The sequence below is a fragment of the Drosophila santomea genome, chromosome 2R, assembly GCF_016746245.2.
Source record: "Drosophila santomea strain STO CAGO 1482 chromosome 2R, Prin_Dsan_1.1, whole genome shotgun sequence".
Lineage (NCBI taxonomy): Eukaryota > Metazoa > Arthropoda > Insecta > Diptera > Drosophilidae > Drosophila > Drosophila santomea.
This window is the reverse complement of record NC_053017.2, coordinates 20,681,055-20,707,322: the sequence shown is the minus strand read 5'-3', so window position 1 is coordinate 20,707,322 and position 26,268 is coordinate 20,681,055. Positions and strand designations below refer to the sequence as shown.

The window sequence follows — 26,268 nt, the reverse complement described above, 5'->3', positions numbered from 1 at the left end:
ATTTTACCCATCAATATGGTAATATACTTCTACGATACTGGTTCTATTATCCCTTTCTCTCATTTGCAGATGGTCCATAAAGGGTCGAGTGGATTTATCCGGGTGTCCACTGCCCGACACCCAACCCCCTCCACTTGGAGCCCATCTGCACCGTAATAAAGTTATTATGCATTCGGGGCAAGGCGAACACGACTAGACTGAGCCACTTCTCCAGCTGGAATGTGTGTGTGTGGTGCTTGGGAGTGGGACAGACCACTTCTGGTCTGGAGTGGGCTAAAATCCGACGTCGCTCCGACAACCCGCCAACCCGCCAACCCGCCAACCCGCCAACTCGACAACCCGACACATGGCACTTGAGCAAATTTGCATAATAGAAATTAAAATGGATTTTAACATTTCTGTTTTAGATTATGTTCAGTGGCCGCCTGGAGATGGACGGCGGCGGGCCAGTAGCCTTGGAAACAGATTGTTATTTTTGCCAGTGGTGCATGGCAGTATTTGGTCCAGTGGGTCACGACCGTGTGGCATCCACCAGCAACGCCAGCATGGAGCAAATGGGGAGAGTATGCAAAAAACGCTGAAAACCACAAGCGCAAACATTACATATGATGATCTTAAATGTAAAAGTGTATTTTATAACTACTATTTACCAGCCAAGAAAATGCACTCAATCTCAAACTATTTCAAAGATTTCCTGCTCAGGTGGCGACCTACTGCTCCACGGAAGTCCTCCTGGCGGAATTGGGTCTCATTTGCGTAGGCCTTTCTCCGCAGGAAACTTTCGCCGCCGCCGTCGTCGCATATCCCCAATGGTTTGCTCCACTTTCGCTGGCGGACACGTTGCATGAAGTGGCAAGTTAAAGCAACTTTTAAATAATGCAGGAGCACACTCACAGAAATTCCGGCTTAAATGCCTTGATTTGGACTCGCATCCGAGCCAAGGAAGCCGAAAATTGGGGGTCAGAGGCCACTTGGGGGTGTGGCACACATATTTGCTCAAACTTTAGCATATTGTCCTTTAGCATTTTTAGCCATATTTGCTGCTGCGGTTCTTGGCCTTGTATTATTTTGTGGCCATAGATTTTCAGCGCTTGGACACAAGCCAAAAATGAAAAATAGAAGCGGTTGGGGTACAAAAATGTGTGGAATAAATAAGCTCTTAAATTCTTTTGTCATATGTGTGGCTGTCGGGGTTTTTGTGGGGCTGAAAGCCACTTTTAAAATAATTTACCAACAAATTTGTTAGTTGAGTGTTGATTATGGCTTTAATGCTGCATAATTTCAAAGGAATGTTAAGCTCCAATTTAATATGTTTAATGGCAGCTCAGTTTGCTCAGTTTAGTTAAATACTTTATAAACATGCTTGAAATGAAAACTATTAGCAACAAAGCTCACATAAACATGGAGCAACGCTACTGAAAACACCAAAAAAATGTTAACTTCCTTATCGTTCTGGGATAATGGGAACGTTGTGAAGAAATCCTCTTTCGATGTTGCTCTTTTTTCCACCAGTTTGAGCCGCTTTGGGAACATTGCTGCTGCTGCCACTCGAAAATGCTACGGAAGTAGTTGCTGCGGATCTGGATGTTGCTGCTGTTTCTGCTGCGTCTGTTGCTGCTGCTGCCATTGTCCTGATGCTGCCGCTGGACATGTGGCACAGTGGCTCGTCGAGGACTCGGGCACTCAAGGAGCTTATGCATAGGAGGGCGTATCCCCTAGTAAATCGATGTCCCTTATTACGGCTGGGTGGATAAGAGTGCAAGCTGGCGAGAGTGGGTAACCTTGAACTTCAAAGGACTGACCTCAGCCAATGGAGGAGCTGGAGGAGGTCCTGCTGTGTTTTCAACTCGCTTTTCACAGGCAATTTCAGGCCGTAAATTAGTTTTATGTTGCTCGATTTTGCTTTTATTAAATTACCTTTTTCATGATTACTTGCAAACTTCATTTGGAAAAATGCCTGCCGACGGAAATAGCCAACGAGGTCGAGTCTGTGCCGCAATAATTTTCGCCATTTTGTAATTTCAGTGCGCTCCTTGCTCCTTGCGCCTTGCTCCTTCGTCCTTGGTCCTTGGTCGATGCTCCTCCGTCGTTTTCGCTTCCGCTGCTGTGGGTCGAACACCTAATAAAGTGCTTGGGAAAACCCATTGAGACTCCAACTTTCCCGCTCCCATTCCCGCAAATGCGGAGCCCCACAGGTTAATTATCTTTGGTGTAATTTAGTGGTTCGTCTGCCGAAAAGGCTTTTCGTTTTAATTTATTTGGCCAGCAAAAGGATTAGATTAGATTCCCTGATAAATAGCCGTCAACTTGCTGGCTAAATAGCAAAATCACCCGCTCGATTCGGGGCGCTAATTGAGTTTGTTCTGAAAACGCCCATTCAGTGAGAAACCTAAATTGCAAACCCAATTATCATATTTTTCGGTGAAAGTGTGCTCTCTTACAGAGAAGTCGATAAGCTCTTTTCAAATTTCTTGAAATCAAAACATGTCCATTTACAAAGAAACCCCTCAAAATTAAAGAACATGCCACTGTCTGCCATGACGCACGTAGATATATTTCGTCTTTATGTTTGTCTATAAAAACTGTGAGATCTTCTCTCGACTTTATTGTTAATTGCGATTGAGTAACAGGTTGTCACTTGTTTTTAATTAAGTTCTTGTAGATAACAAGCTAATGAATTAGATTTGGCAATAAGAAGCGGACTCAAATTGTTTTTAAGTACTCTTCGGAAGAAACATGAATATCAAACTCTGTCAAATACTGTTTACTTTACAATAATTTCAATTAGCAGTAATTTATTAGAACTTGTAACACAGCTTCTTAGCCGCTTGATCGTGAGTCAAATAAAAAACCCATCTTCATAAGTCTAAAATTTCACTTTCTCCTAAACAATAACATTCGATGCAACTAAACCTGTTTGGTTTTATACTCGTTCCTCGTAAATTAATGCAAGTAAGTTCTGTCAGGCCCTAAAAAATACAATATCTGAAAGTTCATAAGAAGAAGGGCACGTTTTCCACAGTCGATGGACTAGTTTTTCCCAATAATCATTTCATTTTCATTGTGTGGCAAGATAGAATGTATCTTGTCCGTGATAGCGTTGCGTAGGTGTTACAGATACTTCTCTTTCTTCGCCACTATCTATTTAGGCCATCAGATGGGTTACATTTACAACTCCATTCGGCCCTATATAAACGAATCGCTGTATTGCCCTATCCCATAGTACGCTTTCATCTCTACACCAAAAAACAACCTCAAAAATGTACCTCTTTGGCGTTTTCCTGCTCTTTGTCGGCACTCACGTCTGCTTCATCGATGCGAACTTCGGAAGCGGAGAGGGAAATGACTACACCTACGGCACCCAGGCAAGCACGGATACCCTCATCGCCAGTGAGACCATAACCAAGGCCAAGTCCTTGCTGGGCACCACCACGAAGACGTACACTCTAACGCAGGCGGGCACTGCCAAGACCATCACCTACATCAAAATCACGGATCTGAAGAAAATGCGCGGAGCCACTGCAGAGATCACCTCCGGCGGAGTGGGATCCACGACGGTCACGATCAAGTTCACCTCTGCACGGGGCGCTGGCATCAAGTCGCAAGTGGTGATATACGGCTCCTAAGTGCACTCGATCCCTTGGGATCTCTATTATTTATTTGCGAAGGAATTGTGTTCATTATACAACTAGACGATGTTCATCGGTGCCACATTAATGAAATAAAGATCTTTAACTCTAGGTTCAACTTGAATGATTTCTTCATTAGCTGATCAAGTGAGACATTATCTGTGTTACAGATCTGTGTGATAGATCTATGTGATAGAATAGTCCCTTGCTTTGGCTTCTGTAATTTCCATACTATCTGTGCCTAGTCAGAGGAAAGGAAAAGTCACTGTTATCGCTGCATTAGCCAAATTGAATAGAGGCGCTGCATAAGTAAATGCTATTAAGACACAATAGCGCACATATAGATACATGTATTTACACATACATATATATATCGTATGCATGGCAGTATAAATCAACTGCGGCACAGCCATTCCTCCGAAATGCGAAATCCGACTGCTGACAAGTGTCACCGGGAGATGCTATGACAAAGTGTCAAAAGAATGTTTGACATCTGACTGGCTGTCGCCGTCTCTTTCGCTCCCATAGCCCCCTCTCTTTCGATCGGCCGTGCGAGGACAGCGTGTGTAGCCTGTCCAAATGTACATTTCTCATATCTCTTCTTCCCTTACCCATTTCTGCAGGGCTTTCATATTGCCGCCCTTTTTTTATATATTTATCCATATATTGCCTGGTTCCAACGGGATGCGGGATAGCCAGGTAGGGATACGGTCGCAGGTGTGGGGCAAGTCGGTGGGGGATGGAGGAAGGGAGGGTAGTATGGAGGGAGTGCCTCTGACAGTCTCACACGTTTCCTTCTCGTCCCCCTGGCGATCCTTTTAGCACCTGGCCCAGTCCCCCGGTGTATAATTTCATCTGCCAACTGATTGAGTGTCGCAGTTTTACTTGTGTGAAAAACGAACAATATTTTTAACTAGAAATCGGGAATAGAGCGCGGAATGTTTACCGTGAAACGCGAAGTGAAGTTCTGGCCCCACTGACATATCGACAAGATGAAAGGGAATCGTGTGCTAAGGGCTCTCAGCTACATGTGATATGCATAAAAGTGTCACTCATGTTAGTAATTTCTAGGTCTAGAAGTATTTCATGATCTTGCAAAACTGTGGGAATTGATTACATGTATTACAATAACTTCTTATATACTTTGAAGATTACTCTCTGCTTTCTCCTTTTCATACGTTTTCCAAACTCTGTGCTTTGAGATAAGCCAAGTTCCCAAGCTTGGGGTTGAAGGTTAACATGCGAACTAGGTGATACCCAAAGAGGAATCCCCACCATTCGCAAGTGTGTCAGTGGAGTGTAGCCCCAGTTGACCCACTCGCAGGACCATTCCCCCAAGAGCCCAACAGCAGACTGAAGAGGCGCCCCAAGATGTGGCCCAGACCTGCTCCGATGGCCACCCAATTTGCAGCTTTTTGTGGCAGGTAAGTTAACAGCGAGAGAAAGGAGTTCTCAGTAAATCAGTGGCGCTCATTTGTGGATCCAAAGCTAACAGAGGCAGAGAGCCACAGGATTTCCCCTCACGCGTGTGGATCGCAACTTAACAGAGTGGCTTAAAACAGGATTTCGATTTAACTTTTTTGGTAAACCCAACTTGTTGACTGCCCAAATGAAAGCCCTGCAAATATTTGCCCAAAAATTATGCATATTGTGTGTCCTAACAAAACTTTTATGCTAACGAAATATTTTGCCACTCTAAAATAGCAAACGTCAGCGGTTGACCATAAATATTTTCTGGCCCTCAGCTTGATGAGACTTTTAAATACGTTCACCGGAAAAAAAGGACTGTTTGTATGGGTCCTGGAATGAACTATCCTAGCTTCGGGATTGAGGAAAAGCATTCGCCCCAAGGACCGCACTCCCACGCAAAATGTATGGAAATACATTCCTGGCCGAAACCACTTGCCTAATTAACTGAATTTGTTTGCTGCCCCAACCGCATTTGTGGATTGACTTTTCCGCTCGGACTGAGGTGGCAATCCCACAAGTTTTCATAAGCTAAATATACCAGATAAATATTTTCGTACAGGGCAACCCAGAGTGTGGAAAATGACAGCTGAATAAAAGTGATGCGCTTCGGGTTTTCAGCATTGCGTTCAAGCTGTCAAAAGGGTAGAAGTTAAAATAGAATTTTCTGACAGTCGAGATTTTTACTAAAATGGCTGGAAAACAAGAAACGATTTCCTCGCCGGAAATAAATGCCTGCAAGGTGATTATCAAAAGGCTGTTCTCCAATACCTATAAGAATATTGCTTGGGTGTTCTACGAGCCACTGGATGCCCAGCTGCTGGGCCTCCACGACTACCACGAGATCGTCAAGGAGCCCATGGATCTGTCCACCGTGAGGCATCGCTTGAATACGGCCTGCTATCTCACTGCCGCGGATTTCGCCAAGGACATGAGACTGATTTTCTACAACACCTATCTGTACACGAATCCCGGCCACCTGTGCTACCACATGGCCAAGCAGCTGCAGCTCATCTTCGAGGAGATGTACGCCCAGGTGCAGTTGTACATCTGCTCCGGCAAAATAGCGCGTGCCGAGGAAGAGAGTTCTTCCAGCTCCTCGGATGAATCGGACTCATCATCGACGGACGCGGAGGTGAGCAGCTCAGAGGATCCTTCCTCCATTATGGATGCGCCTCCCGAATGGGCACCGCCATCACTCTTGGCCACTTCGGAGCAGCAGGAGGCGTTCACAACCGAGGAGGACCTTGATCTGCACGCCAAGATTCAGCAGTTGGACGGCGAGGTGCTGCTCCATGTGATCCACTTGATTCAACGCATGGAGAAGGCCGAGTACTGCAACAGGGAGCTGGAGTTCGACATTTGCCAACTGAAGGTGCACACCAAGCGCTGCATCCTGGAGTATTTGGCCAGCAAGGGGATTACCGGCAAACGAGTGGCCCGCACCAAGCCCAAATACAACTGAGTTCCATGAGTTCCATATTGAAAAAGGGTTTTCATTTATTGTAATCTAGTCCTTCTTGCCCAAAAGCCGCTCCGTCTCCTTCCTCTTGTCGCGCATGGAGCGGTAGTTCCGGAAGTCCCCGTTCCATGTCTTATTGCGCATGATCTCCTGCGGATTGGAGGCTATGTACGCGAAGAAGGTCCTGCGTGGAGGTCCCCCAGGCACCAGGTAATTGCCCATGGCGTACCAGGCGGAGCTCATGTTGGCCAGGTAGCTGGCATTCAGCTGATCGTGATACGCTTGCATAGCCAGGGCAGCCTATAAAAAGGAAATAATGGAGATGGAATAGTAACATATATCGAATGCACAAACCGTATTCTTAATCTGCTTGTAGTAGTTGAAGTTCTCCTTGGCCCTGGGCATACGATCGATGCCCATGAGATCGGGGCTGGTGGGAGTGCTCTGGAGGATGGTGACCAGCTCGAATATCCGGTTCGACTCGGTTAAATTGTCCTCGAGCTCCTTTTGGCTGTAGGTCTTGCCGTACCTCCTCTTGATCCACTCCCGCAGCACTGGCAGCTTGTGGGCATCCGGCAGACAGGCGAGCACATAGCGGGGTTCCTTCCTGAGCACCCGCATGCCATCCTTCAGCAACTGGTCCATCTGGGCGTCGTCGTTGGGATCAAACGTTTGCGTATCCCTGTGGGTCAATGCCTTGCGCGGCGTCAACCTGCCCATGCGCTCCATCTCGGCCCGCTTGATCAAGGTGCGCTTCTGCCAAACGGCCTTGGCACATCTCACCACAGCGTCCACGATCTCCGCCTTGTAGTTCATGTGGCTGCGGCAACTGTGGTTGCTCGAACGATCCAACGTCTCCCGACTGTGGGGCGCCGTATTCAGTTCCAGGTCTCTGAAGATTTCTAACTGTGGCTGGTTAGCCTGAATCGGTTGCTTTTCCATCTCGTCGTCAGGAGGACCTTCAGACTTGGTATCCGGAGGCGCCTCATCTTCAATCACCATCTCCGTCAAGAGATTCTTCAAGTAAAAGGGATCATCGACTTCGTCCTCATCCGACTTATCCAGCGCCTTCACAAACGACTTGGTCACAATATGACTCAGATCAAAGGGTTTCGGTTGGCCGCTTTGGAAGACCCGATGGTACTTGAACTTGTACGGTTTGTTCGATCTGGGTCCCCGAAAGAACTTAGTTTTCACCTGCTTGTGGTTGGGCATGCGCATATCGCACCTATGAGCCTTTCCCTCCAGCTTTCCCTTGGCCAGAAGAAATGATACGGCCGTCTTTTTGGGCGCCGGCGGAACCTCGCACTCCACAGGGCCAATTACTTGCTTACACACCGGCAAGTTCTCCTTGAAGTCGACGTTGTGCATCCGGAAGGGGGGGCTAAAGAGTTTGAGGGGCGGTGGCTTATAGGGCGTTACCTTCACCGGTTTCGGAGGTTCTGGTTCCGGCTGCACTACTTTCGCTTTTTTCTCCTTCTTCCCCTTTTTGTCCTTTTTCTTCTATAGAGAAGGATTATTAGGAAAGTTTAGCTATTTCGTGACTTTCAACTTACCGGCTTTCCGCCACCACCCTCCAGTCTTTTTCCAATTGCAGCCGTTTGGCCTAATGTGCGATCAGTATTTTTCTTTAATAGGGAAAGATTATGAGGAAAGTAAACCTATTTCATAACTTTCAACTTACTGGCTTATCTCCACCAGCCTCCAGCCTTTTTCCGCGGCAAATATTGATTGCAGCCGTTTGTGCTACTGTGCCATCCTTATTTAACTTCAAGACGATAAAGGATATAGAAAATATAAAGATATTTGGTCATTTCCAACTTACTTGCTTCACTCCATCACTCTTCTTTCCCTTTCTGCAGCCAGTATCGATTGGAGCCGTTTGGACTACTGTGCGATCCGTATTATTCTTCTGTAGCAAAGTGATCTTAGAAAAAGGGAATATCTTTGGTAATGTTCAACCTACCGGCTGCTCTGCACCACCCTCCAACCTTTTTCCGCGGTAAGTATCCAAAGTCGTATGGGCTAGGGCGCAATCCTCGCCCACCAGAGCACGACCCACCTGATCCATGGGCTCTGGCCAGGGCTGCGATACCAGCATCTTCTGGCACAGGACGCAGTCGAAGTTCTCAATGGTCAGCACCTTGGTCTGGTCGCAGTGCATGGCGTTCCGGTGGCGTGCCATGATGACATCGATGTCGTGCTCCAACTGGGCGACGATTCTGGCCTTTCGCAGTTTGGCGTACGGCTCGTTCACATCGAGGAGCTCCAGGCAGCGATCCCTCGCCTTAACCGCCAGTTCATCCCTCAGTAGCTGGGCCTGCAACACCTGTTCCTTGTGCACCAAGCACATATTGGCCTCGGGCTCCCGGCTTTTTGGGGTTTCCTCCTGCTCCTCCTGCTTTCCCTCCACTACTGCCAGTTTGAAGTAGCGCTCCAGGGTCTCGGAGAGGGTTTTCTTGATCAGCCGCTGGCCGGGATTCAGTCGGTACGCCGCATACCAAGGCTCCTCATCGTCCTTGCCATAATCGGGCGGACCATCGATGGGCCAAAAGCTGAACGATACGACAAAATCAGGAATCTTCGCTGTCAGACGTGAAATCCTTGGAACGGGTCTTGGTTGCTTTAGGAAGTAGGGCGATTTCTTGCAGGGTTTCTTTGGTGGACGCTCCGTGGTGGTAAGGGAAGCTAAGGATTGCGTTTGTGGATCTGGTATTTTAACCGGAGGCCGGGGCAGCACAGTGTCCAGAGCTCGAATGGTGGGCAACATATCGATCTTGGCTATGGCATTCATCAGCAGCTGCTCGTTAATGCTGTAGACGCCATCCTTTTGTTTCGTCTTGTAGTAGCCCTCCATCACAAAGTAGAGGAAGGCCAGTATGTTATTCCTGCTCAACTGCACGATCCGGCTGATCTTCTTTTTGGATATCACCGGCTGGAGGCCCAGGGCTATCAGCATCTTGAACATCTTCTCCCCAGTTCCCTGCTCGAAGTCATCCCGCAGGCTCTCCGACATGGTGAACATCGTGTCCTCCTGCTGCGCCGATATACCCATGTACCACTTGGCCAAGTCCAAGTTCCGGGTGAAGTCATCCAGCTTCTTCTGGAAATTCATGGCAATTCACTATGTGCCGGAATTTTGTACTCTATAATTTATCTACAAAAAGGTATTTAAATAAAAAAAAACAAGCTCTCAGCTTGGCATGTGTTCGCAAAAAACTGGATTTCGTATGGAGTTATTAGAACTAATTCTGATGTCAAAGGTAGATATGATTAATTATTTTGTAGAATTCCGGTATTTTAGAACATGATAAGGAACAAATTGAAGCAATTCCAATATAGCCAGTAATTTTTTTAAAAAATGTTTAAATCCCTTGCTCTGTATTACCTATAAATAGATGGAGTTCAACTTTAAAGTTCATATTTATCTAAAGAGTTATTTCATTAAATAACAAAGTATGCCATGTTCATAAAAAACAATAACAACCATTTCGATGTTTCAATGAACAAATTGTGTGTGCCGGGTGCCTAGTAGAATCCTATTTGAACGTTGTTCGATGATTTCTAGTCCGGAATTGTTATTCAAATCCTGGGATTCAGGACGATGGACTACAGAGCGATGAATGAATCCTGCCAATGTCCACGGTGTCGGTGTGAAATTCGTTTGCCCAATCAGCCGATGCCCTGCCAACAGAAATGTTTCCCGGAGAAATATGTGATGCGTGGTTCGGAGCAACGTCCTAGCTGGCAGAAGAGATCAGATCCTCAGGAAGTTTTTCAGAATTTTTCCCAAAGAAATCCTCAAACACTTTCTCGGGAATCTGCTCAGATTTGGAGTTTCCAGCCTCCTCCAAACTGTTTCTGTGGGCAGCAACCTCCGTCGAGAGCTCAGCCAAACTATTCTCAGCAATTTTCCAAGGAATATTCCCAGCAGTTTTTACCCAGTCCTACTCAGCAGTGTACCCAGCAATCTCCTTGCATTTCTTGTTGTGGCCAACAAAATCGGCAGAACTGCTTTCAGCCACCCTGTGCAAACTGGTTAAGACCGTGTTGCGTAACCCACGAAGTTGGCGTTCAAACGGACGAGGTGGAGTGCGATATCGAGATCAAGCCGGAGTACATCGCGATCACCGACTTCACCACAAAGGAGGTGGAGGTGAAGCATCGCACTGGGAAGACGGAGACTATCATCGAAACGGTTCAGTCTGTCACCCATTTCCCAGTGACGGAAACTCAGTACCTTAGGGATACTGACAAGGCCATAGAAGATGATGTGGTTCCCAATGGAGTTCCCAATCGAGCCATGAGGAACTCCGAGCTGCAGCCCATGCTGGAGTCGATTAGGGCGAAGGTGCCAAAATCTGAGCGTAAAAGTACAATGGAGGAGCTAGTCTACCATGAGTATGCGAAGAGCGAGCGCGACTTTAATGACCCTAAGGCCACGGTAGAGAAGACTATCCTCAAGGACTTGCCCGAACCCCAATCGAAATCCAGACCGCCCAGCTATACACCACCTTCTTCCCGACAGCCCAGCGGGGATACATCCCAACCAAGGTCAGTAAATGACGAGCCTAAAGCGACGGTAGGGAAGACAATGTTCAAGGATAAGAGCCCGGTGGACTCGCCCGACTCGCCCCAATCGAAATCCAGATCATCCAGCTATATTCAGCCTCCTTCCCGACTGCACAACGAGGATCAATCCCAGGCACCACTACCAAGAGCCATTTCTTCGATTTCGCAGGAAGACCCACCACTTGTCAAGGATGAAGATGAAAGGTAGGTGATCCTTCTAAGAAGTAAAGTACAATTAATTTAATTTTAGAAGGTAATCCTTATTTGTACTTATAATTTATAAAGCCACTTGCTATTGCCCCTTTCGTTTGCCATATGCTTAATTTCCTAAGACGGTGTAATTAAAAGATATTATATTCGTAGCAAACCCTTTATACTTTTCAGTAGTGACAGCAGTTCGACAGATATCGATGCACATGAACATAAGGACTCAATAGAGAAGGAGAAGATAGTTGTACCCGCCGGCTCTGACATCGTGAGTACCGTGCATGTGAAGGTCACGAATAGAAAGGAGGCATCAGTGAAGCAACATCATGACCGGGAGCCCAAGAAAACGGCGATCTTCGAGAGCAGCGTGTCCCAGGTGCTGATAAAGAAAAAACCGGAAGAAAAAAAACCTGAGGAAAAAAAGCCGGAAGTGAAAAAGCCAGAAGAAAAAAAACCGAAGCGCCCACCACCCAAAGTTGAAGTGAAGCTGGGCTATCCGCCAAACGACTTGGTCTGCAGATACGCCAATCCTCCGGTATGCAGACCCACCAGCGGCAGCACCAGATGTCCTCGTCCGCAGTCCATCTCCTGCAATAAATGTCCTTCCTGTCCTCCATGTCCGCCCAGCACAAGACAATGCGATCCCATCTACGGTTTTGGCAGCACGTGTGTCGGATACTATTGTCTATAAAACAGGTCCTATATAACAAGTGCCCAACTAACTCTCCTCACAAACAATAAAATATTTTAAAAACCCGAAACTAGTTTTAAGTCCACATCCATATAAGTTAGTTCTCTAGTCCTTTAATAAATGGGCAACACGAAAATCCTGGTAAAATAATTTGCGGTGCGCAAAGCCACAGCTCGTTAATGAATCAATTTCGAAATGGATTTTGGCCCCGAAACGTAGTTTATGGTCAAAAACGAATTGCTTGAATAGCAGGGCAATAACTATAATTGAGACCTTAACGATCAAATGATTATAATATTCAGTTTGCCCACTCAATTGCCTGCTTCTGATATTCATTGACGAAGTCAAAAGGCCCGGCCAGCATTTCATTTCATTTCATTATTATTTCCATGCCGTCGTCGTCTCCAAGCAGAATCCAAGCTGAATCCCTGCTGTCGCTCACTTCACTTGGTTATTTCCCAGGTTTGTCGTCAGAGGGAAATTGAATATTTTATCTACGGATATTAAGTGCCAGAGATGCAGCCACAGTTCTCGGACTGCTTACAGTGCTCGATAAAATGTTTGTCATTTAATTTTTAGTTGACCCTTCGATTGGCTGGTTCACGAATAATTCACCCATTTGCGCCCAAGTATACAAAGCATACAACAGCAGGAGGCTCGGCTCAACGGCAGGATGTTCACTTTTGGCCACTAAAAGTTCTCCTTTCTTCCTCCGCCTCGGCCCGTCATTTTATTTCGTTTCATGTTTTATTCACCACTTCCGCCGGAAATAGACATGCGGATGTGTGTGTGCGTGTGTGCGAGTGTGTGTTTTCGAGTTGGCCTAAACATTTGTCTCGTTTGGCACGCCGATGGATGAATGCCATGGATTTTTTTCGGGCGCCTGGCCAACAAAGTAGAAACTGTGTTCCCAAACAAATCCCACATAAATGCTCAATTTATAACAGACCGGAAGTTAAACTTAATCAAGCGTACTTTTTGGCTTATTGTTTAGTTTTTCCTCTGCCTCCCCCCCACCCCCCTTTGTATTTACTTAACATATTTTATTGCGATACTTCTCGTTCTGTTTTCCCCCTATTTTCCCGGGGATTACACGGGGATTTTGTGTGTCCAAATGCCTGGAATATCATCTCCATTCGTTGTGTCCCCTGCCATTTTCAGCATTTCAGCATTTATTCATACTCAAACTCCATTGTCGTAGGTTCATTCCGTTTCGGTCATTTGATATTTCGTTTGATAAATCTACGGCATCAAAAATGGATGGACCTGTAGTATTTTTGTGCTCCGAATTAGTCAAAGCGTTCGTAGGCATCAAACTGGAAAGGTTTAACCAGGGATTTGCATACACGCTGAAGCAACTGTACTTCCAAAAGGCTCAAAGGTTAGTTGGTAAGTCCAAAGCCTTGCCATGATTATCAATAAAAAATAGTTTATCAAACAAAGGCCTAAGCTAGTGAGGCTTTCAATTCTACCACTCTTAATTATGGATTATTCGTACATGCACTACAAGTCAAAAGTTTTGGGGCAACTGTACTGCTAGCTCAGAAGCAAGTACCTTGTGCAATGCCTTTCATTTAATTATCCCGAAAACATTTGCATATTTTGCAGACGACTCCCTCGAATCGAAATCAATTGTTAGCAATTAACCCGATGTAGAAGTCGGTGGGCGGATGCCCCTTGCCACATGGCAGATGGGTCGCCATTGTCTGTTTCCTTCGCCAGATCCGGGATAAGCGAAAGCCTGGGCAAACCAGTGCGGGTGGCTCAGGTGGTGGAAGGTTATGGAAGGTGGCTCAGGTGATGGAAGGTGGAGGAAGGTGGCTCCAGGTGAGAGGACCTGCATTTGCGAAGGCACTGCGATTCCTAATGCATTCGATAATTGCATGCTGTCGAATCAATGAAGCCACTTCTCCTGCGGGACTCGGGTTGGATGTGGGTAGGGTCTTGGTCTCCGTCTCAGGCGGATTGAATTCCCTTCCATGTTGGCCTAATTAGGAGCGTATTGTTGTTTTGCCAATACAAGGGGTTACACTAATAAGTTCTGATGTTATGTTCGCATTTTATTGCACTACTACAAGATTGAGCACCTTGAGTAAATAGAGAAACGCAGGAGATGCATTTAGTATGGAATATATTGTACGAACTGGCAATCATTTTTTTCAGTGCATACTAACAGTATGCAGGATGAAGTGAAGTGGCAAGTGCCCATCACTCAGCCCGAGCATTCAATGCCAAGTGCTGACGCTCTCATGTATTCCGTTCCATTTGAATATTCCGGCTCCTTAAACTGACAAAATTCAAAACAAATTAAACTATGGAATGATGAGTATACACCGGTTGCTGATGAACAAGTGCACTCGCTACGGTCATGTGCTGCGCCCTTCGATGCGGATTCCCCGGCGGACTTCGACCTCATCGGGACATCACCTGAGTGCTGCCCTCCAAGTGCGTCATGGCTCCCAGGCGCCTCGAAAGGATGTGCCCATGCTGCAAATAAGTCCCGGTAAGAAACTGGACATCGAGGTGGACTTTATTGTGGCCAAGGACAAGCCGCACCAAGTGTCCCTGCCCACGATGATCTACTTCTACAGCCCACTGAGCCGCCTGACCACCAAGATGGCTCTCCTCCGGCTGAAGCTCCTCTGGGACTGGGACTTCTCCGAGCAGAAGTTCATTGAGAATTCGCGCCAGGCAGCCGCCGTTTTCACGGACTTCGTGAGGCGTCGCCGCAACCGGAATGTGGAACGATGCAGTACGCCCATGGGCTTCAAGCAGATCAAGCACGATCTGCTGGATGATCCGCCCGACTGGCGGCTCAAGATGATGCGCTTCGAGAAGGAGCACTTCCGGCGGGCCATTCCGCTCAAGGTGCAGCTGCTGCGGCACTACGATCATCGCTTCGCCTTTCTGGACGTGGTCTTTGTGGCTCTGCGGAGATCCAACGACTTCCGGTCACCGGCGGAACTCAGTGAGATGACGGAGCTGCTGAAGGAGTATGTAGATCCCGCCCAGTTGAGGGTGCCGCATCCCCTGATCTTCGCCGAGGTGTTCATGCGCTTCCGGCGCGACTATTCCGTGGAAACCACGAAAATGGGCAATGTGCGGGACAACAATCGCTGCATGGGCCAGTGGCTCGTCTCCACGTACAAGGTGGTGCGCTTCGACATTCTCAACCAGCACCCGCTGTTCGACATTCCCGAGTTCCAGGAGTGGATGCCACCGGTGCTGCCCAGGATGGGTCGCAGCTTTGAATAGTTGGCGTTTGGGCAGCAGTGTCATTTTATTGGGTCATTTGCTTGGAGAGAAATCCTCGTGCTGTAAGATTCTGGTATGCTATTGTAAAATTATTGGGTAAACCCGTCGCCATTCGGACTAAGATGTAATTAACCTGTTGGGAATAAATACAATAAAATCCGTTCATGTGATACTCCCAACTAACAATGTTCAAACTGCCAGAAACAGGCTTTCTTTCAACAGTCTGGTTGATAGGGAAAACGAGCACATTTTCTCACGCAGAAATTGCCATAAATTTGTAATTAGCATTGGTGCCCCTGTCGCCGAAAAGATTCATGGGCGAAGTGATGCCGATACTGCCAGTTCTCAGCTGGAAAATCTTTTCTGGGATAGTTGATTCATGAAAGGAGGAAAGCAGGGGCACAGGTGCAACTCACTCACCTGCTCGCTTATCGGAACACGTTCTTCTGCAAGCCTGTCAATAAGTTGAATTTACTATGCGCGTGAGTCGAAAAACCACTGACTGCCGGTTGCAACTGAGAAAATGAGGTGGTGGGTGTTTGCGAAAGGTCTGGGAAAACCCTCGACTCTCTTTTCTTTGGCAGTCTTGCCAAGTCGGACTTGGCGCAATATGCTGCGGCTTCTGTTGCTGCCACTTTGCCACTTGCCACTTGCCACTTTTCACTTTGCCGCTGCACTCAAATTTAAAGCGGGCCATGTTATGCTTTTAATTTTCCGCTCAATAAAATCCTGTGGCTTTGGCTCCCAGAAATTACACTGTTGGGAGCCATTGCTCCCCCTTTGGCTCCTCCAGTTTTGGCCCCTTCATCATTACGATGCAATAATGAGTTTCTGCAACATTTGCTGCAAGATTATTGTCCCTTAATCAAAAATGCGGGCAAGCGTTGTGCTGCAGAGAATCCCTATTTAATGATTAACAAATTTCTTTCGGTAGTTTAACTGGAAAAGCTATTTAAAGCCCGTACTAAACTATACATATTGCTCAATTAATAAACTTTTGGAGTGCGTGAAGTAGGTATGTTTGTACCCTAGTTACTAAGACTTGGAAAGTTATTACTGAGCGCCTTTTAAGTTGAAGAATTGAAATTATTTGCGAAACTGCTCTGTCACGTGAGCTGCGAAAACAAAAACTTTGCCAACCCAACCAAACTAGCCAAAGCATGGATACGAAGGCAACGACCGAAGGATACCCTAGCATCGCAGCTACAATGGAGTGGAGTGGGGACCAGGACACAGGACACTTGGCTTGGCACATACTTCAGCTCCAATTGGAGTAGAGCTGCTCACCCGAGGACCACTTGCCTCGGGAGCCATGACAATTTTGTTTTCAACTCGGGACACTGACCGTAATGGCCAACAAAACAAATGACGGTGCCATTGACAGGACAGTTAAAGAAGTTGGCTCGGAGTTGGGGGAGGGGGGGTTTTGGGAGCCACTATATCCTGCGATGACAATGACTTTTTAAATTGTTTCATGAATGTGTCAGTTTGGGTCAGAAAGTTTACCAGCGAAGCGCAGATGCAGGAAAATAAATGGCAGAAGGATGCGCCCCCGCAAGAAAGTGATGGGTAGTGTGGTGTGGGAGCGAGAGGGGGTTATGCGCTGTGCAGCGATCCACTTGGCTAACATCATCATTATCGTGAGCATGACGATTACACGATATCGCTACGTGATAATGAGCATGAACGGGCGAAATCAGACTTTATGACTTCATTTCCCATCCAACAAGCCACCCACCTATCCACACACACAGACACACCGGTGAATGGGTGTAAAAGCGACTCAAATTGCAGGTATGGCAGCCACACCGCAGACTCGCAGTTGCAACACCTGCGACTTGCAGCGAAAAGCCACCAACGGTGCCATTCGCTTGGCCTATTTCTAGCCAAATCTGATAGATAATAAAGTCATAATAAACATCTTTATCTATAATAATATATAGTATAGTAAGTTCCTTTCTATCTCTCGTCTTAAGTTACCCTTTAAAGTGTTCCAAGGATAATTAAGTTTGAAATCTAGAGAATTTAGTCCTGCATTAACTATTATTTTAGCATGCATTTATCTGAAGCATGCAACACTGGCCATCAGGATGCCGTGTCAGTTAACGGGACCTCGGGCTAAAGTGCACTTGATGCTACCGCCGCCCGGCAAACCAAACACCCACCTGAACACCTGCCACCAACCACCGCCCACCTGTAAAGTGGGTGGCGTCGAAGCATCGAGATGCGGACACCGTTGCAGACACAATTAAATAGACATTCGCCGGCTTTGATAGCGCCATTTGGGAGACGGGGATGGGGGGTGTGGGTGGAGCCAGGTGTGGCAAATGGGCGGGCGGAGTGGGTGGCAGAGTGGGCGGGAAAAGCTATTTGTGCGCCCATGAAGACCATGAAGAGAGCTACAAAACTTTATGCATGACATTGTGGCGCAGTCAGCTCGCTAAATCAAATTGTTGCTTATCCCCCGCAAAATCTGCGGCAATTTTTCATGGTTTCTGCGGAAATTTCATTGGGAAAACTAATTCACATGCCCGCTTTTCCTTACAAGAAACAGAACGCAAACATGCAACTCAACTCAAATTCAAATTGATAAAGCACATTGAAACGAGAGAAGTAAACAATTTGGCATGCAAATTGGGGAAACATGCACTTCACAACTGATTGCACTGCGAGGGCAGTTCCTGCACTTCCAGATAACAACTGGCCACATAATGCGATTAAGTCATATAAATCTTGTTTATTTTGTGCAGAACCTTTTGAATTAAGTTGACTTTTTAATGTAAATTCTTTGGTATTAGTGATTCATCTCAGCAAGTTGGAAGATAGGGCCTAACACCAAAGTTATCAGCGCCAAACTTTATAATTTCCCCCCGGCTTGGGTGACATTTTCCACATATGCATTTTCCGAGAAGCATCGCCCTCGAAATGCGAATATCTCCCGGTTTCACCAGCCCACTTTTCACGTTAATGCGTATGCATAAAACTTTTGCAGCACATGACTGGGGATAAGTATGGGAAATATTTAAAAGAAAAGTTTCGACTTGGAGAAACACTTGAACAGCTGACGACGCTGACGACATTGGGGTAAGCGGGAAAATGGGAAATGGCGATATGGGGAAAGTGCGGAAAACTCTGGCGCCAGACTACCGAGCAAATAATTTCAAATTTACCCCTAAAAACATGGCAAACATTTCACATTTCATAATTTCATTTTTTATAGTGCCATATTTAAGACTGTGCAACTGGTTTGAAACACTTTTAATGAGCACTTGAATGGCTGCCGAGGGGGCGGCGGCAAATTTATTTTACTTTACCCCGGTTGCTGATGAAAAATTACTTTCATTTTAATTAGGAACTGCATCAAAGCGCAAAGTAGGAGCGAGTGTGTGCGAAAAGACGAAAAATTAAATTAAAAACACTTTTGTGCATTTAAGCAAATAAAGAGAGCGTGCCTCGCACACACATGCTGCAAAACCCCTCCCAAGTGGGTGGTCTTATGTGCTTGTGGTGGTGCTGGTGGGGGAGGTTGGGGAGGTGGGATTTTCCCAGCACTGTTTTTCCTTGTACGTGCCGAGCGGAGTTTTATTTTTTAATTAAGCTGTTTACATTTAGTCGTAATGTCCTTGCAGCGTCCCTTTATGGCAAGCGCGGTTTTTGTCGCCTTACCTTCCATCTTTCACCTTTAGCCTCTCACCTGTGCACCACCAACACCCACCACCAGCCAGCACCACCCACTTTCGCCCACAATTGCAGTGGCCGCACCTTTGTGGGTCAAGTGAGCAGCCAAGTTCTTGCAGCTGTCGGCAGCACAATTAAAAATGTGCAAACTTGCATTATTAAAATAAAGAATTTCATTTCATTCCGCCCGACACTTTTCCAACCGGTTTTTCACCCCCCAAAACGCCAAAAACAAAAAAAAAACAGACAAGAATCGGAAAAACATGGAAAATGGCTTTAATCAGCTGCCTGACCGCAGCTTAAATGGCAAAGCATTTTTATTTTTTACAATTCGATTAATGCCCGAATGCCAAAAACGCGGCCTATTTGCAGCCTAAATGTTGCACATCCTTTGGCAAATGGGAAACAACAAATATTAATTAAATTGAGCATGCAAAGTCAATTAATTGCCACGCTTTTGGTTAATTAAAGTCATTGAAATATTTACATACATAACATACATACATTACGTATATATCGACCAATAAATTAAAATTTTTTTGTCCTTGCAGGCCACGTTTCCTACCTTTTGCCAGTATAATTGGCCTCAGGTGCGACAGTTGGTAATTAAAGTGAAAGCAAAAAGTTGGAAAAAGCAGGAAAAAAAGGAATTCTTAATTATGTAATTGCAAATATCGATAACACAATGTCATGGCAATTTCACGACTTCCAACACTGCCAGAGAAAGAATTGCATTCCACTAAACATTCCAATCTTCACAGGCGAGTCTTCTAAGACGAATCTTTCCAGGCGAGTCTTCCCAAAGAAACAGGTGAGTTTCCTCATTATCAATGCGATTCCTCGCCTGAGTGACACTAAAATCATGCGATGCAGTCCCATTAAATCGCACTGCAGTGCGCTTCGTTACGCGTTTCCTGGATGAGATGACTTCCTCAATCGAGGATAATGTCATTGCCACGATAATCAGAGGAGAATCGCCGAATTACGCTGCGGAATTTCGTTCAGTTCTTTCACAGAATCGTCCTCCATCGATTGTGGCAAGAAGCCTTGGCCCAAAACGCAGAAGCGTGCACACAAAGTGGCATCCACACTAGCAGCTCCTCTGCTCATTACCACTTTTCTCTGTTGCCACGGAGTTGCAATGGACGCGTGCCTGTTTGTTGGTCAACAACAATCAAAGTGCATTTGCGTTGTTTGGCGGCTTAAAAGCGAGAGGAGTGGCACTTTCGGGGGAAGGGAAAGGGACGATGCAGCGGCGTGCATTCCAGGGGATTCAAAGTCATCGACCCAGTGTTACTAGAGTCGTAAATTTCCGCAGCGTGGCAAGGGGTCGCTTTCTATCCAGCCTGAAAAAAAATTTTACTCTGCTCAAAACGTTTATGTGCCGTTATAGAAAAGTATAGTAAATAATACAGTTTAATTTCCTTTTAGAAAATGGACAGCAACGGATTCTCTCGAGGACTGCAGGCTGAAAAAATACTCTCTGCGTTTACGGATGCAAACGGAACCACGATGTTCAACATCAAGTTCAAGGACTCACCAGTGGTGGAGCAGCTTCCCGCTTCCGACGCCAATAGGCGCATACCACACATGGTGATCGAGTTCTACTGGGACCACCTATCCCTGCCCCTCAAAACCGAGAAAGGGGAAGCCGCGAAGGGGGAGAGCCAAAGAGGATGATTATTAATTAAATTCTATTATGCAGAAAGCGAAACGATGTGTTTGGATGCTTAACAGCAGGGCGGAGTTTTCTTTTAGCGCCTTGCCGCGCGAATCGATCATGAAAATTTACGAGGCTGTCGGCCATAAAAGCCAAGCAGGGAAAACTAATTAGACAGATATCAAATTCGGATTAATGGCTCTCAAAGAACCATAAAATCCTGGGGCGCAACAATTAGGATGGGTGTATCTCCGGATATGTGAGAGTTGCCAATTGCCATGGAATGCCGGCAAATATGTTGTGTCAACCATAAAAGCCAACTTGAATGCCTTCGGCACTTTTGGCCATGAAAACCAATGCAAAGTCGTTAGTCGTTAAAACCTACAAGAAGTTCTGCCCCTCAAAGATGTCGATGCCGAACGGAACGAGATGATGAAAAAGTTTGAGCGTTTGGCCGGGGAGTTTGGTTTATGGCCGCACTTCGGGAATTACTTTCCATTTATAAATTTTTAATCTGGCTCATAAATAAGCATTGCAACATCGACATCGTGTACTTTTGGCCCTGCTAATGGACTGTTCTCTGGCCAAAGTTTTTGATTTAATGCATCATCGTAAAAGCTGTATTACTAGTTTGATGTCCAGGTTTGAAACAGACTTTGATTTTGGCGGATCTGCGAGCTGTCAGCCAACTTGACCTAATAAGCTAATGTTATAATATCATTATCAATGAGGATTTGTTCCCAAAAAGCACAATATGCATAGAAATGTAATGAAACTTTCAATAGGTGCTCTTATGGTCTGTAACACCTAGATTTTTAGAGTCACCGAAAAGAGAGTTTGGTAGAACTAGCTTAATGACCTTTGAAGACCTGATGGCATTCTCTCGACGACCTAGTCCATTTGACAGGCCTTTTTCAATTAAAATAAATTAAATGCAAATGTCAAAACTGCTTTCGGGGAATCCCCCACCGCCGACTGTCGCTCCACTTCATATTTTGGGCTTTGACAGGTCCGCGGGACAGATGATGAACTACAAATTGGACCGCGGTGGTTGGGTGGTTCAATGGATCGGTGGTTTGGTGGTTTGGAGGCTTGGAGGCTTGGTGGGTGACTGGGTATGATGCCGCATTCATGGGAAAGTTTTGCGTTATTTCGGGAGCAAGCAAGTCTGGTTGGGCGCCTTAAGCGAGCTTAAAAGTTGCCGGCAACAAAGTTGGGGGGCTGAGTTGGCGAACAATAAGCAGTAAAACAACGGATTTGAGGGATTTTGAAACAATAATGCTAAGCGGCCAAAGTAAATAAAACGAAAGTGAAATAAAATATGCGCCGGCAAAAGTCCATTTTATTTTTTATGAATTTTATTTTAAAAATTCTCGGCGGAGTTTTGTTTTTGTAATTCGAGAGCTTAAAAAAGAACTCTTTTAAAAGATTCGGAGCATATTCCTAAGCTTGTCAACAAGGTATTTTATTTTTTATTACTCAACAAAGCTGACTAAGTGGATTGAGAGCAAAGTTACTCAATGCTTAGTGTCTATTAAGTTATGTAGTTTGAGGAAGAAGTCACCTTTATGGCTTACTGCTTAGTGTAGGTTTTATTTTTAATAATTAAGAACTATACACCGAATAATAGGCTATTCATTTTGCTCTCAAGTCTACCCGATGCCACAAAATCTTTTGCCACTCCAGCGCTGCAAAAATTCGCAGACGGGAAGCTCAAGTTTTGGCCTAATCTCTTATTCGCTCCTGACTTGGCGTCATTTTAGTCATTAAAACAGGTTCAGACTGAGTAATTTGCCAGCCACTTCGGGCCAAAAAGCGAAGGGAATGGGCAGATTCTTCCACGCCGCTGCCTTAGTTAGTTGCCCTCTAATAAACTGGCAGCGGAAATTTTTAACAAGTTGTTGCCAGTGCACCAAACTGGGCTGTAATTAACGCAGGACAGATGCTGCGCAGGGCAGTGAGGGGAAATGGGAATACGGGGGATGCTGGATGCTGGATGATGGCCAGGAGGAGCTGGTGGAGTAGCGTCGTCTGGTGGGATAGACGAGATTTTGCATATCAGATTGCTGCTCCGGCTGCAGTTTGTCCCTGCCCTGTGATTTAATAATCAGAGCTGGCAGTCAAAACTATCCAGCAACTGCGGAGCCGCGAAAAACTGACATAGTCGTTGGTAAAGTGTATACATTATAGCAATCTAAGACTATGTAATAAATATGTAAAAAAAGCTACTGAGAACCTTTTAACAATTAGGTATATAAGTGGGTTGAGTTTGGATGAAGACTTAAGAAACAAGTACTTAACATATGCCTATGAAATAGAAGTAAGTTCTTTCATGTACTCATAGTTAGGGTATGTTTAGATGAAGGGCTAAGCCAGCTCGCCTCTTTTTCCTCGATTTTTCTTCTCCAGGCCGCCTCCAAATTCCGCGAATTCCCGCCGCCCCCCGCAGTTTTCCATTTGAGGAGCAGGGAATGCAAGTTGCAATGAAAAGCGCGTGCAAAAATGAAATGTGCCAATGCGGCGGATGGGTGATGCGAGATAGGGAGTGTGGAATGGGAAATGGGAAGTGGGAAATGGAAAATGGGATTCGGCGGAGGATTGGGGAATGCGGAGGCCAAGTCCTTGGCAATTTGCATAAATTTAGATCAGTGACACATGGCGTCCTCTAATGGAGGCAGTGGGAGCAGTGGCAGTCGGAGTAACTGCGACTGCGAGTGGACATACATATATCAGGGAGCAGGGAGCCCACTCGATCCGCGGACTCAAACAGTTTGGCAAACATTGCCAATTGGCGTTTAATTAGCGGCTAATCCGTTTGCCACTGCCTGCGAGTGGGCGTGGTCAGTGCGAAAGTGGCACCTTCTATGCCCCATTCCCCATTTTACCCGTTTTTGGGTCCCATTTCGCATCTCCGCAGGTGGCGATGATGACCCTGCCCGGCAGTCCAATTAAAATGTCGTGTATCTCTGCGGTGGCGCCACTGCCAATGCCACTGCAACTGCCCACAGAGGGTCCATTGGATTCCACTTGGGTGGCCGGCGAAAGTGGCCACAGCCACTCTCACCCACTAACCATGAAATGCCAATGGAATCGGAGACTGGCCTTGTCCATTGGAGCGAAACTTTCAGCGATGGGAACTAGGTGTCCAGGTAACTAATCTTGTCGTGTATACTTTGGATTTTTTTTTCAAGATGCCCTAGAGACTTAACTCCACAAGCATTCAAGCTCCTTTAGTTTGCTCACTTACACATTACACAATATAATTTTCTCAAACTTTCTTAACATTTTGCAGCCACAATGGCCCTGGAAGCGATTTGTGGCATGAATAAGATGCCCTTCATGCGGCGCTTCGATGATGTGCAGTCCGAGTGGCAGAAGGAGCAGCTGCGCGAGGCCACCAGTAATTTTGCCAATCCCTATGAGCTGATGGCGCCTCCCTTCGAAAGGGTTAGTACATGTGAAGCATTCCTTAGAGCCCAGCTAAGATCAAAGGTTTCCTCAGCCCGCCGAGAATCTGCCCAAAATCCTGGCGCATTGTGGCATTCGCATGGACTTTGACCACGGCACCACCACACTGGGCTTCAAGTACCGCGGCGGAGTGATTCTGTGTGCCGATTCCAGAGCCACCTCTGGCCAGTACATTGGATCCCAGACGATGCGGAAAATAGTGGAGCTGAATGACTATATGCTGGGCACCCTGGCCGGAGGAGCCGCGGATTGCGTCTACTGGGATCGGGTGCTGGCCAAGGAGTGCCGGCTGCACCAGCTGCGCTATCGGAAACGCATGACCGTGGACACGGCTGCCCGGATCATCTGCAACATATCCACGGAGTACAAGGGCATGGGTCTGGTGATGGGCATGATGCTGGCCGGTTTCGATGACGAGGGTCCCAAGCTGATTTACGTGGACTCCGAGGGCATGCGGTCCCATGGTCAGGTCTTCTCCGTGGGCAGCGGTTCTCCGTATGCTCTCGGCGTCTTGGACACCGGCTACCGGCATGATCTCTCCGATCAGGAGGCCTATGACCTGGCCAGACGAGCCATTTACCATGCCACCAGCAAGGATGCCTATTCCGGCGGCATCGTGCGTCTCTACCACATCAATTCGGAGGGCTGGCGAAATGTCTGCAACACGGACTGCTCCGATCTCCATGATTCGTATTGCGCATTTGGTTGTCCGGGCAACGAGAAGGATGACCAAAACGCAGGCGGTCCTGGCAGGGATTTGCCCTGTTCCAGTGGCTGGACGAAGAAGAAAATTACCGAAGACAATTTGCAGACCAAGCTGGCAACGGTATGAAAATGTAGAAATTATTGAAGCATCATTAGGAACGAATTATGAAAATTACTGTAGTAGTAAAACTTCTGTCTAGCAAACGTATAAATTTTTGTGTTTATGGCAATGGGAATTGGTAGCAGTAAAGAAGTCCGGAATTTATTGTGAGAGTAATTTGTTAAACCGTATGTTGGATTGTTCTATCTAATCCTCTTCAGATACATTTCAAAGTTTTAGCCACTAATAATGAAAACAGGAGCTGCATACATACATACATGCCTCTTGCCCCACACTCGCCACATTTTAAAAGCTGTGCTTCTATCTAATTTTTCCACTCACCAAACTCCTCCGCACTGCGCAAAATATACGAGCAACTTTCGCTCGCTAAACGAACTTTTCCTATAAATCAAAATAATAACTTCTAAGCTGGCAATGACTTTCCCCAAATGGGCGTGCCGCACACAAAATACGGCCAACGAAATGTTACCCGAAATGTTGCATTCGGTGTCTTTGGGTTGTCATCAACAAATGTTGCAGATGCCACTGCCTGGAGACTCCGTCCGGGGGATCTGCTCCACCAACATCACTGCCCCATCCCCTCCAGAAAAGCGCAACCACAGACATTAGCAGGCGTAGGTCATCCACTCGCAGCGCCCATCCTCATCCCCATCCTCATCAGGATCTTCCTGCTCCTTCCTTCCACGACGGTTAAGGCGCTCTGAGCTTGCGATAAATTTAATAAATTACAAACCAAATCCGCAAATTTGTTGAATTCCAAAAGGAGAAGTGAGAGCACCAAATGACTACACAGCGGAAATATAAATATTTAAATTTCAAATTATTAATATAAGCCAAACAAAATCATATGCTATTAGTTTGAGCCCCCACTGTATATACTTTCATATTTCTATGACGCTGCACACTTTTTCTCTCAGTGCTGAAGGAGTTGGTGGCAGCATTTGCACGGCGTTTTGGGCACATGTGAGTTGCAGCACGTGTGTGAAGCGGCAGGATTGGGGTGGTGCTACCAAGGGTGGCAGAAGGCGTTTTGTGGCAAAAAGTTTTACTGTAAATTGCTTTTAATCTAATGAACGTCGCCAGCAGCAGGAGCATAAGCAGAAAAACTGGGGAATGGAGACAACTTGGCAGCCCCCGCCCCCAAAGTTCCCGAGAGTCATTTTTCCTCTGTGGCGTCATTAGAAAATTACTTAAAGCCAAAGCCGTGCGGCCCAAGTTCGGAGAATCCTCATTGCGGGTAAGTGGAGTAAAAGTGGCGGAAAAAATGCAACACCCCGGGTTAATGGGTCAAAACTATTTTCCGGCAGCAAACGAGGTTACACTGGACTGGTGTAGTTATTTCAATGGTGGCAA

General features: G+C 46.3%; 7 protein-coding genes across 12 annotated transcripts; 6 read left to right on the top strand and 1 right to left on the bottom strand.

Moving 5' to 3' along the window:
* The first annotated feature begins 3,239 nt into the window (after positions 1 to 3,239).
* Positions 3,240 to 3,626, top strand: LOC120446475. The gene has a single exon (XM_039627478.1). It carries the CDS (start codon positions 3,261 to 3,263, stop codon positions 3,624 to 3,626), a length of 366 nt encoding a protein of 121 aa, XP_039483412.1. The 5' UTR covers positions 3,240 to 3,260.
* Positions 3,627 to 5,727: 2,101 nt separating this feature from the next.
* Positions 5,728 to 6,578, top strand: LOC120446344 (bromodomain testis-specific protein). The gene has a single exon (XM_039627270.2). It carries the CDS (start codon positions 5,788 to 5,790, stop codon positions 6,559 to 6,561), a length of 774 nt encoding a protein of 257 aa, XP_039483204.1. The 5' UTR covers positions 5,728 to 5,787; the 3' UTR covers positions 6,562 to 6,578.
* On the bottom strand, positions 6,572 to 9,789 carry LOC120446343. 5 transcript variants are annotated; one of them, XM_039627266.1, is made up of 6 exons: positions 8,525 to 9,788; positions 8,384 to 8,470; positions 8,243 to 8,326; positions 8,115 to 8,186; positions 6,913 to 8,058; positions 6,572 to 6,858 (listed from the first exon to the last, which is right to left on the bottom strand). In XM_039627266.1, exons 1-6 carry the CDS (start codon positions 9,671 to 9,673, stop codon positions 6,607 to 6,609), a joined length of 2,790 nt encoding a protein of 929 aa, XP_039483200.1. In that variant the 5' UTR covers positions 9,674 to 9,788; the 3' UTR covers positions 6,572 to 6,606. The 5 variants fall into 5 exon arrangements, with proteins under 5 accessions (XP_039483200.1, XP_039483199.1, XP_039483198.1 ...); XM_039627265.1 differs by having other exon boundaries at positions 6,913 to 8,061; positions 8,384 to 8,467; XM_039627264.1 differs by having other exon boundaries at positions 6,913 to 8,061; positions 8,525 to 9,787.
* Positions 9,790 to 10,028: 239 nt separating this feature from the next.
* Positions 10,029 to 12,098, top strand: LOC120446775 (proteoglycan 4). Of its 2 annotated transcripts, none has more exons than XM_039627919.2 (2): positions 10,029 to 11,334; positions 11,518 to 12,098. In XM_039627919.2, exons 1-2 carry the CDS (start codon positions 10,163 to 10,165, stop codon positions 12,026 to 12,028), a joined length of 1,683 nt encoding a protein of 560 aa, XP_039483853.1. In that variant the 5' UTR covers positions 10,029 to 10,162; the 3' UTR covers positions 12,029 to 12,098. The 2 variants fall into 2 exon arrangements, with proteins under 2 accessions (XP_039483853.1, XP_039483852.1); XM_039627918.2 differs by having other exon boundaries at positions 10,031 to 11,334; positions 11,515 to 12,098.
* Positions 12,099 to 14,249: 2,151 nt separating this feature from the next.
* On the top strand, positions 14,250 to 15,462 carry LOC120446789. The gene has a single exon (XM_039627945.2). The coding sequence runs from the start codon at positions 14,348 to 14,350 to the stop codon at positions 15,281 to 15,283; it is 936 nt and encodes a 311-aa protein (XP_039483879.1). The 5' UTR covers positions 14,250 to 14,347; the 3' UTR covers positions 15,284 to 15,462.
* A 4,162-nt stretch (positions 15,463 to 19,624) lies between these two features.
* LOC120446080 (chromobox protein homolog 1) lies at positions 19,625 to 20,675 on the top strand. The gene is made up of 2 exons (XM_039626862.2): positions 19,625 to 19,772; positions 20,393 to 20,675. Exons 1-2 carry the CDS (start codon positions 19,647 to 19,649, stop codon positions 20,639 to 20,641), a joined length of 375 nt encoding a protein of 124 aa, XP_039482796.1. The 5' UTR covers positions 19,625 to 19,646; the 3' UTR covers positions 20,642 to 20,675.
* Positions 20,676 to 23,829: 3,154 nt separating this feature from the next.
* LOC120446819 (proteasome subunit beta type-5) lies at positions 23,830 to 25,002 on the top strand. The gene is made up of 2 exons (XM_039627997.2): positions 23,830 to 24,068; positions 24,124 to 25,002. Exons 1-2 carry the CDS (start codon positions 23,919 to 23,921, stop codon positions 24,919 to 24,921), a joined length of 948 nt encoding a protein of 315 aa, XP_039483931.1. The 5' UTR covers positions 23,830 to 23,918; the 3' UTR covers positions 24,922 to 25,002.
* The last annotated feature ends 1,266 nt before the right edge of the window (positions 25,003 to 26,268 follow it).